Below are 15,092 nucleotides of genomic sequence, written 5' to 3' on the forward strand. Positions count from 1 at the left end.
CTCATGACACCACAGGAGTAAATAACTTAATGGAGGACGTAAAATACCACAACTCTATAAGACAGAAAAAAAGAGAAATGTATTAAAACTATATTTAAAGGGAATAATTCGAATGAAAAAATCCATTGTTGGCACAAGGCTATCAAGTGAAAACAGTCTATGGCCACACCTTGTTCTGGTATATAATTACTTGTGAGATTGTGTATCGGGATGCAGGTGCATCTTAAAGGGATTTGGTATCTAAGACTTTAGTCTTTGACATTTATTCCTAGAGTTATACTATTGATGTAGCCAGTTATCAACATTTTAAAATAATATTCGATCCCTTATCATCAACAACAACCATTTAATCAATGAATACAGGAACGGTTGCGGCGTAAACAGATACATGATTTTTAGTTTACGCTCTGACTAGATATTGACCTCATACATTTTAAAGGGAGTCATATCGCCTATAAACACCCATGACATATCGGTAACTGTAGATTTACATTTAAATAGACCAGTGCTCGACAATTCTTTTCATAGCCTCAATCAATATGTTTTGCTGCCAATTTTTGAACATTGTCATTTGATGGCTTCCGAACGCTTTGATTTAATTTGAATACAAAGTTATAATCAAGAATATTTGTATATACTGGTCTCTCGTTTAAACTGCACACTTGAATATTGGTCATGAACATATGAAAGAGTCCTCATGTCTATCGTGAAAATTTGTACCAGTGTCGAAATTTGATCATATTTATACTGGTTGATATCAATCAAGAGCTTCCAGTCTGCTGTCAAATACAGTTGATATATTTAACAGTAAATGTGTTGAAATCCATAATAAAGTGATTAATTGAGTAATTCATGTGTAATTCGAAGATTCTGTTAAATATGAATAAAAGAAGAGAGAAAGAAAGTAATGTTCGCATTTTGAATTAGGTTAAAGGTTTAGCTCTCTTGACTTCTGTTTTACATATAATTACAGAGTTAGCATTACTTCAATAGGATAATATCAATAAGGATGCTTTAAAGACACAATAAATGATCAAAGTCAAAACACACAAACAATTTGGGCATTTCCATGTATATATTTGTATTATTCTATCCTAAAAATTACCATAAAACATTAAAACAATGATAACAATTCTATCGTCACGGAAGGTAATTTTTAACAGTTTCTTCGAAATTGATATTCAAGGAAAAAAGTAAAACAAAACACATGTTAACCTTGTTATGAAGATTCCGTCGAACCCCGTTATCTCGAACTCGGTAGGTCATATTAAAACTTCGAGTACTCTATTTAAGTGAAAATGGTTCAAATTAAATGGAGCGTTCGAGTTATACGAGTTCGAGATAAGGAGATTCGACTGTTTCGTAATAAGATAATCTAATTTGTTGCTATTTCTATCCGATAAGTTAATAGTGATCTTTGGTAATATAATTACAGACGTCACATGTCGCGAATGACGTAAGATCCAGGTATTCGGCTAAGTACAGGAGCACCCCTGACGTGAGACAGAGACTCAGCGCGAACTCACCATTTTTACCAAAGGTTTGTATTTCGTGTCATTATCCGTTGCTAATGAATTTATCCTGATATGTAATCTTATGTAAATTTGTTGGACTCATCGTAAAATCTTCCAACCATTACCTAACTTTCTTTCAGTAATCACACATGATGTTATACGTTTCATTTGCCACAAAAATCTTCCATATATAGAGTTCTACAGATTTCAATAAATCCAGTCTACTTTTTTAAGCATAAACGAAGGTTACGAGCTGTTATTAGTCCTGAATTGATAGGTAACTTATGCCGTGTGAAAGCATTGACTAGTAGCTTGTTTTATTGATTGAGATTTTAATAGGGAAAAAAATCTGTTTCCAGACAGCTACCGAGGACTGCCTGAAGTGTTTACTAAAGGTCCCACACAAAAAGTGTGAATCGGTGAGTTCTGTTATTGTCACGTTCGCATATTCCTGATTATATTGCTTGGTGAAAAGGTAATGATTAGACGTAACTCGCTTTTATTGCACAACAGTCTAAACGCAACCATCTGGAAACGTTTTATATTTCTAAAATCTATCGTTAAAGACTTTATCACCAGCTTCAATGAGCTTCACGATGCACTTTATATATCACAATTTAAAATATTTAATTGTCATAGCTCTTTTTATCACTTAAAGCGTAATTTTTATCTCTAAAGTGAAAAAGGGGTGGGTGGGGGTGGGGATGGGGTGTGTTGTCACTACAAAGAACTATAAAGAGTGAATCATTTTGTGTATCGAATGCATAAGACATACACTTTACTTACAGATGATGATGATTTAAAAGCACTAATGATATACAGACCAATATTGTGAATACAAAAACTGATGTTAAAACATCTTAAAAACTTATAAATTGGATCAGCATTAGATCCAAATTAATGTGATCAAAACTTTAGTATAGAATTTGTTTTTCAAGATAAGCATTTCAGTTCTGTTAGATTATTTGAAAAACGAAATCATAATTCAGAAAGACACATCCGTTGAAGCCGTGTTCTAATCCTACTTTTTCAATCAGTATTTTTTTTTAAATAATCCACAATATCTGAAACGCAATAGAGTGACCATGATGAACGGGGTTGTATTCTATCGGTACATATGTATGTATGTCATAACATAGAGGTAATTAACAACACATTTAAATTTCCAAACTTATTCACGTGCACTATCTTTCACTCCAAAATAAGTTTAAGTAAATATGAAAATTCCACTTAAGCATGGTTAGGAATAACATAAATACACATTACAATCCTTCTGGCTATCACACTTAAATGACATTTTACCTGCAGATGTACAGTTATACTAGTGTTATTGAAAAATTTTTTCTTGTTAATAAAATTTGCACAACAAGAAAACTCCTATCGGTTTTATTTGATGTGATGTGAGTTTAAATCTATACCAAAATCAATATTTTCTGTTATGTAAAATTCAGAATGTGAATAAAACGGGATATTCAAATTGCATAAAAAAGATGAGTTCTATTTTGAAAGCAATGAAATAAATTTAATAAGGGACAGACCTATCAATACCTTGTTGGCAATGATAAATTCATGATATATTACACATGTTACAGTAAAAAAAAAAGAAATTCGACATTATATATGCAATAGTTCTTACAAATCTAAAAAGGGATTTAAATCGATCCCAATTCACTCGCTTTATTGCATGACGGCTGGTGTTTAGCGGTGTGTACATACACGCAAGCTAATGATTAGCATGCCAAAATATAAATTGTGAATTTATGTTTCATAATTGTAAATTGACGTGTTTAAATAAATAGGTAAGGTGCAAAATTTTCTAATGTGATAAACATCAATACACATGTCTTTTCGTCATAACATTGATGAAATACAATTGAATTATATATAATCCACCATTATGGTGCATGTTGTATATTGCTAAACAATGTAGTATACATATTTTGGAATAACTCAAGAAATGGCAGGTGTAACTTTCTGTAATATCATGCCATCGTAACAGTAACTATAATAAAAAAACTCGTCTGTTTCTCTTACAAGCCTCGTGTAAAAAATCAAATAATTTAACACTATTTCATGCTGTGTTATTGCTACCTTCATCATATATATATATATATATCATTTCAGCACAAGTATATCCGTGTAGGGGGAGGTTATCGCCATGGTTACTGGTACGTCAAATGTCTATTGGAGGAACTGGAATTACAGGTATAGACGTTACTTTTTATATTGATATCAATACATATCACATGTATTTAGAAGCGTGAAAAGAAAACATCTCACTTTCAAATGTTGTCTTAATGAAAATGAATATCAGAATAAAATATTTCTTGTTTCATAGATAAATACATGACACCCATATATGAACTATTACTATTAATCCAAGTTAAGTTGAAATATCGTGAAATATTGAAGTACGAACATTAAAATGCCATATTTGAGAGTGATATTAATTGGTATTCTGCCAATTTTAGCGTCAAAGGGAACTCATCATGAAGCAGAGGCTTGAATCTATCAGAGAAAAGCGTGAGTATCTTTTCTTACTGAAGTTAAATAATATAGTCTTCAATAGCATTCCTTAAAATATGATAATACAGATTTATAGTACACATTGTGTTTGATTCGAAATCAACACAAAACAAAAAAATATAACAAAAACTGGCATGAATAAACATTTATGCATAATTAGGTATTATGTAATATATCATATTTTGATGTGTTACAATTTTAATAAAGCAATTACATAATAATCTATTTTCATATCCAGAAATGAAGGCCATCAAGACGTATATACGTACGAAGAGCGGTCGAATTGTAGAAAAAATCATTTTCCTGTCTGAGGAGGATTATGAAGCGTTTAAAGAGGGAAAAAATGTGGAGGAATTATTAAAGAAATACCTGTCGAAAGACGAAGCCAAAGGCCTGCAGTCGTGGGACAAAGATGAAGTAAAAGCGATTAAGACAATGGTGAGAACAAAGAGTGGCAGACTCGTGGAGAAACTAGTATATGTGTCTAAGGAGGACTATGACGCCATCACGGCTGGCAAGGTAGATGCGAAAGAACTATTGAAGAAATATGCAAAGGATGGTGAGGTAATTGAAGGCTGGAAGGAAGCTGCCATGAAGACCATCAAAACCTACGTGAGGACAAAAAGTGGGAGAATTATAGAAAAGACTATAATGATTTCTCAGGAAGACTATGATGCGATGATCAAGGAAGGTAAAAACCCAGACGACATTCTGAAAAAGTATATAACACTGGAAGAAGGCCAACAGTTAGAGTCTTGGAAAAGCGCAGAACCAATGAAAGCAATTAAAACCAAAATTCGAACAAAAAGTGGAAGGATCATTGAAAAAACAATTTACGTATCTGCTGATGATTACGATAAAATGATGAAAGGCGGCGGAGATCCAAATGACATTTTGAAAAAATACATGGGCGAGGATGAAGGTACAATCGAAGGATGGACAAAGGCAGATCCTACACCAATGAAAGTAGTGAAGACATATGTGAGGACAAAGAGTGGTCGTCTTATAGAGAAAGTAGTCATGTTGACAGAGGATGAGTACAAACAGTTCGTGGAGGCTGGGGGAGATCCCGAGTTCCTTAAGAAATTTATTCAACTGGAAAAGGGAGAAGTGATTGACTCTTGGGAGAAGGCTTCAACTGTATACTCCGGAGGATCAGATCATGAAATGATACAGAAAGGTATTTTCATCAGTTCCTAAAGATAATGTTGTTTATTATGTATAGTTTTCTTCAACGTATTTTTCACCAATTTAATTTTCTATATCATACTAGAATGTCAGTAAATTTCACAATTAACAAGTGACGCAGGTTTTAAGGAGTGTATGAGTATAAACATTCTTGAAAATCAGCAACAGATCAAGATTTACATTGAAACAATGCATATATATATTTAATCAGCTATCTAGTTGCGTGAGAACCTTGTTATTGATAAATACAGTATTGTAATAGATGCTGTAGTTATCAATTAGAAATAAACATATAAATGGAATCAGAATATGATAACGTAATTTTATGCAAATGTATCCTCATTGAGGTATAGCATATAATGTATCATTTTGCATTTTTTCTCATGACCCTATCAAAAATGTCTGTGTGTATTGTTCGTTCGAGCTGAACGGAGATTAACGGAGATAGGAACGTTGACATTTAGATTGCCAAAAGACATTTGAATCTATGATTAGTCTGATTAATTAGTCCCAGACTACCTGTACATATGTTATTGTTAAGAAAACTTTGATCAGGTGTTCCCATCGAAAAATATGTCCAGTATGTCTTAACATAACACTATCAATAGAATATTAGCCGTAATCCGTCCAGGCTCCAAATATTAACAAGTAGACTTCTTAAAAGTGTCATTTAGTCTCGTTAGGCTTATACACTATTGAAATAAAACGCCACGGTTCAAATAGAATAAAAAGGAATTCCCAATCCCTGTTTCGTATTCTGGGTATTCAAGAACTTCCACCTCCACACGATGGCTTTGACTTCCCAAAATAAAGCAGGAAAAAATAATGAACTCTGTCGTCTTAGATAATAAATTTACGCGAAAATCCAAATGTAAAAGGATATCTTTATCAATACCAGTACAAATACGTTGTACCTTGAATAGGTCATTATTTAACCGTATAGGCAATGGCGTTATCAACATTGCGGTGATGTCAACCAGGATTTTTTTATATCAAGATCATATTCACGAGAAAAGTTCTACTGTATAAGAACCAAATAATAGTCACGTGGTAATCAGAATATTCAGAATTTTCTGTCTTTAAATACAGAAGAAACCCTTAACACACACCCCCCCCCCCCCCCCAACCCCCCCCCCCCCCCCCCCCAAAAAAAAAAAAAAAAAAAAATCAAATGTTTCATGAAATAAATGTTTTATGAAATCTATGTTTCAGCAAAAGTAGGCGAAAGGATTGTTGGAAAAGATGGCGCGGTTTATGAAATTGTAGTTGATCCTCTCACAGGGAAAAAGTACAAAAAGTAAGTAGATTGAACAGTTGATAAAGTCATACAAATCATTCTGAAAAAAAATCAACTGTTTGATTTAATTGGGAGAAAATTACAAACTCAAAATTTTTGTCAGTTTTTTTTTTTTTTTTAAATGCCAGGCATCTGAAGATATGATAATGTAACGCATTTTATTGGATAATTTTCCTTGATCAGTTCCTGATATGCTCATGAATTCTGACACTTGCCAAAAGATGGCGGCTATCTTTACGGTTTAGACAGATGATTGACATCGTCATTGGAGAATCGAAATGTGAAGTGGAGATCGGGATAATGATAATCCTTGTGACATATTCCAATTCACTTTTCTCCGCTTAAAATGATATCGGTTATGTCAGAATGTCGATAAAGACGATAACCGTCACGGCAGGTGATGTCCTCAATCCGTGGATCCACTTTAGTTCATAATATCACAAGTAAAAGAAATAATATCACACGGTATTACCTTCTACCTTTACCTTCATATTTGAGTCGCGAGTTTGTAGCTTACCTTGGGCAGCTGGTAGGTACTGGCTGGTTTTTCTCCTGGAAACATGGTTTTCTGACATGGAATAGAAATACATTTACTGCTGTTTCTTTAAATAGGAAAATTGAATCTGACGTAGACAGCGGGATAGCTTCAATGCAGAAAGGCAAGAAGGGCAGGAAAGGCAAAGGTGCTAAAGGAGATGGCTTTGATTCCGACGATGAGACACCAGAAGAAAGACGGAAAAGAAAAGCCGGAGGTCGTAATCCGGACAGTGATGGAAGTGCATACAGTTATAAAAGTGTTGTGAGTGCTGGTGGAACACGGCATGTTAGGCGCAGGCGTAAACGTGCGGACGGAACATACAGCGATAGTGCGTCATACCACAGCTCTCAAGATGAAGAGGGACAGGCCCGCAGACGGCGACGACGTCGTGAACGAAAACATGGACCTGACAGTGCTAACAGTTACTACAGTGTCGTAAGTGAAGGAGGTACGCGACATGTAAAGCGACGTCGGAGGCGAGGGGATGGTACATACAGTCGTAGTGTGTCTTATCATAGTTCTGACAGTGGAAAGGAAGGAGGTAGGTTAGCCGACAAGAAAAAGAAGAAGAGAAGGGAGCATGGGCCTGACAGCGACTACAGTTATGAGAGCGAAGTCAGTGCCGGTGGCACACGCACGCGCAAACGGAAGAAGAAAATCAGAGATGCAAAGGGCAATGTCATCGGTTATGGTTCATCTGAGAGTTATACAAGTGGTAAGATTTAACTTTGAATAGTTTTTATGCCTGATATATTGACAAAGCGTTTTTAATAGTAGAGCTGTTTTGCTAAGATGTATTGCTAGACCGCTTAGTTGCGGATTATACTATTTATCACATTTGTACTGTTGTATAACAACGAATTTGTATTTCACTTGATTAATTTAATTAACATCTATCTTTTTGTTGCATTTTCAGACGATGAAAGGTAAGAAATGATAAATAATTCAAATAAAAGAAGATTTAATACTGAAGTTTTAAACTCAAGCATTGGATATTTTACTATAATGAAGCTGTATTATTATCATATAAAAGTAAAATAAAATATCTATTTTGATACAATAAAAGAAATATTTTTTAAAAATAGTTCCATGGTTTAGATATGTAAAATTGATGTTTTCCTTCCGTAAAGTGTATACACAACAGTATCAGATGGCAAGGGAGGTAAAATAAGGGTAAAGAAGGAGAAACCAGGCAGGGGAGGGAAAGGAGGAAAAGGAGGAGGAAAAGGGGGAAAAGGCAAAAAGAAGCTTGACCCAGTTTTTAGCGACTGCACGACTGATGACGATGATGTAGATCTGGAAAATATGACAGAGGAGGAGAAGGTAGCCTACTTTAAAGCCAAAGCTGAAAGAGCAGCAGCCAGAGAAAAGAGGAGAAGGGAGAAATACGGGGACAAATACGACGAAATGGTTGCCAAACACCAAGAGTAAATTTGATATTTTCTCTTACTCACATGGATTATCAAAAGTGCTTTTAACTCACTGCCGACGCATCATATAGACGTGGTGGATGGACATGTGAAGGCTTTTAACACTCTGCGGATGCATGCTTCACTAACACTATTTACTTGGCTGAATTTCACATACTTTCAACTTTTATTCTTCATTACACAACAAAAACATAAATAATTACGCATACATCAAATTCACTGACTGACTCTTTTAATGTCTGCTTTGCAGTTACTCAGAGGCTTTAGTCAATAACAACTCACTTGCTTATCTTCGTAAGTCAGTTACACTGTAGGTCACTTCTGCAGTTGACGAAGTGCTTCACTCACTTAGACCTTTTAGTTGAACGAAAACTATTCTAAGGGTCGCTAATTACCTTAAAATATATAACAACCTCTGCTGCTTATGATTTTCATTTATATCAAAAAGTATTATAATGGTACTTATAAGGGATTGGATGCGACACTTACGCTTTCTAAAATTTCTTGGGTCGTTATGAAATTTATATAATTGTGGAACGAACTGAAATAATATCTTTTATTTCCATTATTGCGTTTTTTAATTTTTTGGTTTTTGTTTTTTGTTTTGTTTTGTTTCTTCATCCAAGTGATAAAGATTGATGCTTTTTAACCTGTGTTTTGATTATACATGAATATTCATATCAATTAACTGATGCTTTAAACATATATTTCAATTTCTTCTGCTGTTTATTTTGTTTATCATTTCAGTATCTTTTGAATGTGTCTTTCGATAAGGCATCAAAATATTTTTCTCCAATAATTTGGAATGACAGCCTTATATAGCTGATATCATTTCGAACTTAAAGAATGTCAACTAAAGCCAAAGATAAAAATTATGGTAAAGTAACAAATATGAAATATTTCCACCATAAATAGAAAATAGATAGGCATTCATCACTAATTAGTTGTTATTACGTATAACAGATATAAAAAAGCTAAGGCCAAGGAGAAAATGAAGGCTAAAAGACTTCAAGAACTGAGGGAGAAAGGCCTCATCAGTCCATCCTCTGATTGGACAATTGACTCCGACACAGGCGAGCCATTGAGGAAGGCGGAAAAGTAGGAACATTAAATGAAATGAAAACTAAAATACACATTCATTTTGGTTATAAGACCCCTTTTTTGCCGCTTATAATTTCAGTTAATTTTTGTCTTTTGTTGCTTTTCTCTATCAAATGAATGTAAAACTTTTCACACACATAAAACCCCAAAAACAAAAATGTCCACCCCCTAAAAAAAACAAAAACAAAAACAAAAAACAACGTTTTATGATATGTATCCAACTTGGTATTGTGTAGAGCGAAAGTGGAGCAGGAAAAGAAAAGGAAGAAACTCCAGGAGTTGAGAGAGAAGGGTCTGATTAGCCCGTCGTCTGATTGGACGATCGGATCTGACGGCGAACCTGCCCGTATTAGTGACCTCATCAAGTAAGAGGCGTTGATTAAGAACAACAATAACAAATATGGACGTCTGAATATGTGATATCCACTAATTAAATATATCCAGTCCTAAATTTCTGTTTTTTTTTTTAACTTTCTCAGATTTTCTTCCCTTTATATTTTCACTATTTTTGTGAGGTTATGATTTCAGTTTTGTCTTTTGTGAGCCAATGTTTTCAGATAATATCCTTCCCCTATTTCTATTCTAACATGGAATAACAAAAATAGTTGCATTCGAAATATTCTTGTATATTTTCAGGCAGGGTAAAAGAAAGGCAGAGGATTATAAAAAGGGGGGTAAAGGAAGACGAAAAGGAAAGGACGGCAATGATGCTGATGACGAAAGTGATAGTGGTAAGAAATGTAAACTAGTAGTTATTTCACAAATATAATCAATATCATTTACATGAATTATGTATCTGCTTTCTAATTTTCTTATGCATAATCTTATCCCCCAAACTAAACACATTTCCCGTTTGTATTAGCATAGTTTATATGGCATGTCTTAGACATTTCTTGCTTAACAATAATGTTTTTACATTTACGTTTTGTTTTATTGCATATTTTACTGACTTGAATTAATAAACATTCTAATTTTATCAAATGTTGTATTGCGTAAAAGACATGACGTAAGGTATTACCTAATGACATAAGAGTGTGTTGAAAATGAAAATGCTTCTATTACGCTTCGTCTGCCTTACCTAACTTTGTCGTTTGGATATTCACTTTTGTTTTATCTGCTTTGTAGTATAGAATTGCGTGCTGTGTTTAGTTGTGTCGCGCGTTGCTTCTGCTGATTATCGCTTTTTGTGAATATATATATGTTAGACATATATTTCGGCTGCTTTTTGTGGAAGTCCGCTTTTACCATGCTTCTGTACTGTGTTTTAACCGCTGCAGTTTTACAGTGTTTTGAAACCGACGACTGCATACGTTGAGGAAAGGTGATTTTTTTTTAAATGTATTTTTCCTTTTCCTTTTGTCTATTTCCTGTCTATTGATGATAATGTTATACCAAATTACAGTCACTTAACCTTCAGAAATGACGAAGTAGATCATTTATTTGATCGATAATGTGATGTCTTCAGTAATTGTTAATCACAAATAATAGAATAAAACAATCGTTAATCAACCCAAAATTCACAAGTTAACTTTGAGTTCGTAACATTGGTACTTAAGACATTCATGCAAGTGTTACTCTCTCATACGAAATTCTGACATACTAAAACAATGATTCTGGACAACAGTTAAGGCATACTCTGAGATGTTAAATATGTTTGTACAGGAGAGTCAGCCATAGATTCCATCACTGGTGAGAAAATAAGACGTAAGAAGAGAACAGGTTCTGAGGCAGAGTATGAATACGTAAGCACCTGATTGTTAATAGTTAAAAGTGGTATTACCTATTATCGATCTAATCTAAAATCAAATGTTCTTACTCCGCTGCAAAAATATATTCCATAAGTTCATTATCCAGCAACCTTAGTTGGATTATTTGCAGATAAACTACAGCGAATATAAAAAAAATATAACAGGTCTAAGTTATGCCTTGAAATTATAAATTACCTTTACATGCAAATATATATTAACTGGTTGTTTTTCAGGAATATGACGATCAAGGACGAGTAATCCGTAAGACTAGGAAAGGACACAAACCTGTAAGTAATATACCATATATACGTACTACAACTTCTGAAAACTAAAACATAGGATAATCATTGAAAATCGCTTTCAAACTTTAAATATATCAGTAAAAGAGCTACTTACAAGAAGTATCCGAATAAGGAATGAATATATATTTGGGGGAAGGGGGGATAAGTTCTTTTTTTGTAATGTGTGAAATTTTATACACTGGCAAACGACATGACTTTCTACTACTATCCAGTATACCAAGGTAGCTGTGGGTTAATCCGTCAAGTGGCCATGCGTTGGCTCAGAGAGATATTGTCGATACAAATACACTTGAGTTTTTTATGTTCACGTATCAATTTCAATTTGCCACTTATCTGAAGGACATGGTATTTCATAAATGCCGACGCTTATTAAGCTGAAGCAATACTTAAGTATTATAATGTTAAAGAATAAATATTGTGTTCTTATAAGTACAGTTTATATGTCAGAACGAATAACAAATTTAATTTAAAGGTATTAATTAACGAGTGATGTTAGCAAGTGTTGAAAAGCCCTGTGCTTAAAACAATACATGTTTTGATATATTAATACCAAATTGAATATTTCACGTTTCATGTTGAACTTTACAGGGAGATGAAGGATCTGATTATGAGTACGAGTACGGTACGTATATAAATAAAGAATTTTAGCCACGATAATATTCTTTGTAAAACTGAAAACCGGTACACCTTTCATCAAAGTAGCGATACAGAGGTCAAGCCCGTTCAAATATATCCCGATAGCTTGTTATAGGCAGCTGAAAGTATTCGTTCCTTTCAACTTAACTTAATGAAGTGACTTGGTATGTGGTACTTCGCACAACCACATCTTATATGTAAACAGTAGTGTACAAGGCAGACGTCTAGCATATGATCCTGTTTTTGTAAGTCATACCCATTGAAGTAACAGTGTTTACTCGAACTAAGCTCTAAAGTTCGTTTTATATAAACTTGCTTAAAACTGCTGAAAGTAAATAAGATAAGAGGAACCTCATTACAAGGGAAGATGATTCGCCGGTAGATAAAAATTATCATCTATCACAACAATTGCTATTTGAAATAACAATTATACAATTATAAATTTATTAAAGATAATTATACTAACAGCTTCTCGGTTTCGTAGTATAAATGTCTGTTTATATAATGCCCTATTCATACAGGTATGTAATACACGCGATGGCACGCGTATGTTGTTCTGTACTGTATCACCATTCGTACAGTAAACTACGGGGTATATAGAGGAATAAATTAATGAAACAATGTGAATCCAAATATGAAATTCAACAGTGTTATAAAAACATTTAAACTAAACAACGCGAAGAATTAGGACAATAGAATTCCCAAGTAATGTACAAATATCCGATCGTATACGAAAATGTAATATTAAATCATGTGTTCATGAAATTCTTAAAGTGCAAGAATTGATTAGTAGAAATTGCAAACGATGATCACATTTCTTTCTGAAATAAATCAGAGACAGGTTTAATTGTTTGTGGTAGTGTGTGTTTGCAAATGTTTGGCGAGCTGTTGTCACAACACTAGATCCCCATTACACTCTTAAATGCCAGGCAATAAGTTATCATCAAATATGTCTTCCTGAATTAGGTGTAGGTGTAGTCTGTCTGGTGAGATCGATCGAGAAAACTCGCCTTCTTTCTCTGTTGTGAATTACAGTTTCAATTTGATTCGGTCTTGGAATTTTTTACTCCAATTGCCACCGTAACTTGTTCTGGAAACTTATTTCTCTATTCATCTCCGATAACATATATTGAAGCATGACCGAAATGAGTTAATAATAAATCTGTTGTCCACGTCAAAAATGCTAATATTGGCATTAAGTTTCGTATTCTTGTTGTTTTTCAATTTTAGTGTTAAATAATGTCTTTGTCACTATATACAAATATTTTTATCAGACTCTGATGGCAATGTCAAGATGACGAAGAAGAAGGGCGTCGGGGTCAAAAAAGGCAAGTTTTAAGAAACAGCTGGTTTATAAGTAGCATCTTATTTTCAATAAGACGTGATATACTGAAGATGTTATAGCTTACGAACTTTTCGATGGATGCATATTGTGAATTTATATTAATTGAAATATAATGTTAGTTTCGGCACCGACCATACAAATGTATATAATATGTTTATAACTGTATATAATTTATCTTATTTTTTAAACTTTATATTTGAATTGATGGAATGAAAGCCATAGACAGTCCACGAATAATTGCTAATAAATAAAGATATAACAAAACATGTTGCATTAAATCACAATTATGTAATATCTGCCATTTGATCCTTAAATGATAGGTAAAAAGGGCGGTGAGGATGATTCTGACGAGGAACAATTCGAAGTAGGACCGGACGGAAAGATTCGCCTTAAGAAAGGAAAGAAGAAAATAGATATAGATAAGCTAACAGCAGACGACTTAAGGAAGCTGGGTATAGACCCTAATCTTTCCAAGGAGGAAATCGCCAAAAAACTCCAGGTAAATAGACGGGAAATCAAGGATGTTTATCGGAGAACAAAACATAACATATCAACGCTGGATTTGGTGATTTAATTTCAAGAGCCATTCTACCTCAATGGCAAATGTTTTATAAATAGCAATTGTCGCTTAGTACAGTTCATCATCTGCCTTCACTAAGCTCGTGATAAATTGTAGGCGTTCTAAGTGATTTATTTAGATGTAATGGTTTTTGAGAGAAATGATTAATATATTGTGTTGAGCATAGATCACCTTTCGGCTTCATTATGTTCTTTTTTAAAATATTTTCCAGGAAAAATTTGGGGATGATGTCAAGATATTCCAAGGAAAGAAAAAAATTCCAACAAAAAGGGCATCGGAATATGGATCAGATGCCAGGTCTTCTGATTTGGCTAAGGACAGTGATTTGGATGTTGATACGTGTAAGTTTGGTATATTTAAATCAAAACTTCGAGAAGATTACAAGTCTCTTAATAACGAAATATTCAGTTGTTCGAGGTCACATGAGAGGAAGCCTAATTTTTTCCTCCTTTTGTCCGTCGTCGTGTAGCATCCGTCCGTAAACAATAAATATTTTCATCATCTCAAAACTTTCTAAACTGTAATGAATTACAGAATTTTTCTATGGCCAAAAGTGCTAGTAATATGGTCCCCTTAACTCAGGGGCCTGCAAGAGCTCAAATTGTCTGAAATTTCAATAGTCATTTCATTGCCTTCATGGGAGATAAAAACGACCACTACAGTTTACGTGGGAAAATGTGTTAGGATAATAATTTAATTTCTGCTGGCAATGATTTATAACAAATACGAATTTGTGAAATTCGTGACTCCAGCGTGTCATCCGCTCCCCCGTTAGGGAAGAGGTAATGCTTACTAAAGTTTCAGATGTAATACTTCATTCTTGGCTAAAAGTATCGAACTTTAAATTTACACATGTACAACGTTATAGTTTTCTTACTTTGCAATTA

The 15,092-nt window shown here is 33.8% G+C and overlaps 1 protein-coding gene across 1 annotated transcript in view; it reads left to right on the forward strand.

Moving 5' to 3' along the window:
- Positions 1-15,092, forward strand: part of LOC132559541 (uncharacterized) — a 68,815-nt gene that overhangs the window by 26,617 nt on the left and 27,106 nt on the right. Inside the window, 15 exon segments of the mRNA XM_060224169.1 lie at positions 1,436-1,540; positions 1,874-1,933; positions 3,639-3,719; positions 3,986-4,037; positions 4,279-5,220; positions 6,441-6,525; positions 7,138-7,778; positions 7,980-7,989; positions 8,194-8,490; positions 9,457-9,591; positions 9,831-9,959; positions 10,231-10,316; positions 13,575-13,637; positions 13,946-14,124; positions 14,417-14,546. Of these exon segments, the coding sequence (XP_060080152.1) occupies positions 1,436-1,540; positions 1,874-1,933; positions 3,639-3,719; positions 3,986-4,037; positions 4,279-5,220; positions 6,441-6,525; positions 7,138-7,778; positions 7,980-7,989; positions 8,194-8,490; positions 9,457-9,591; positions 9,831-9,959; positions 10,231-10,316; positions 13,575-13,637; positions 13,946-14,124; positions 14,417-14,546 (2,995 nt within the window).

This window comes from Ylistrum balloti, unplaced genomic scaffold (genome assembly GCF_031769215.1).
Source record: "Ylistrum balloti isolate Yb309-2 unplaced genomic scaffold, AGI_CSIRO_Ybal_v1 Utg370930, whole genome shotgun sequence".
In the NCBI taxonomy this organism is placed as follows: Eukaryota; Metazoa; Mollusca; class Bivalvia; order Pectinida; family Pectinidae; genus Ylistrum; species Ylistrum balloti.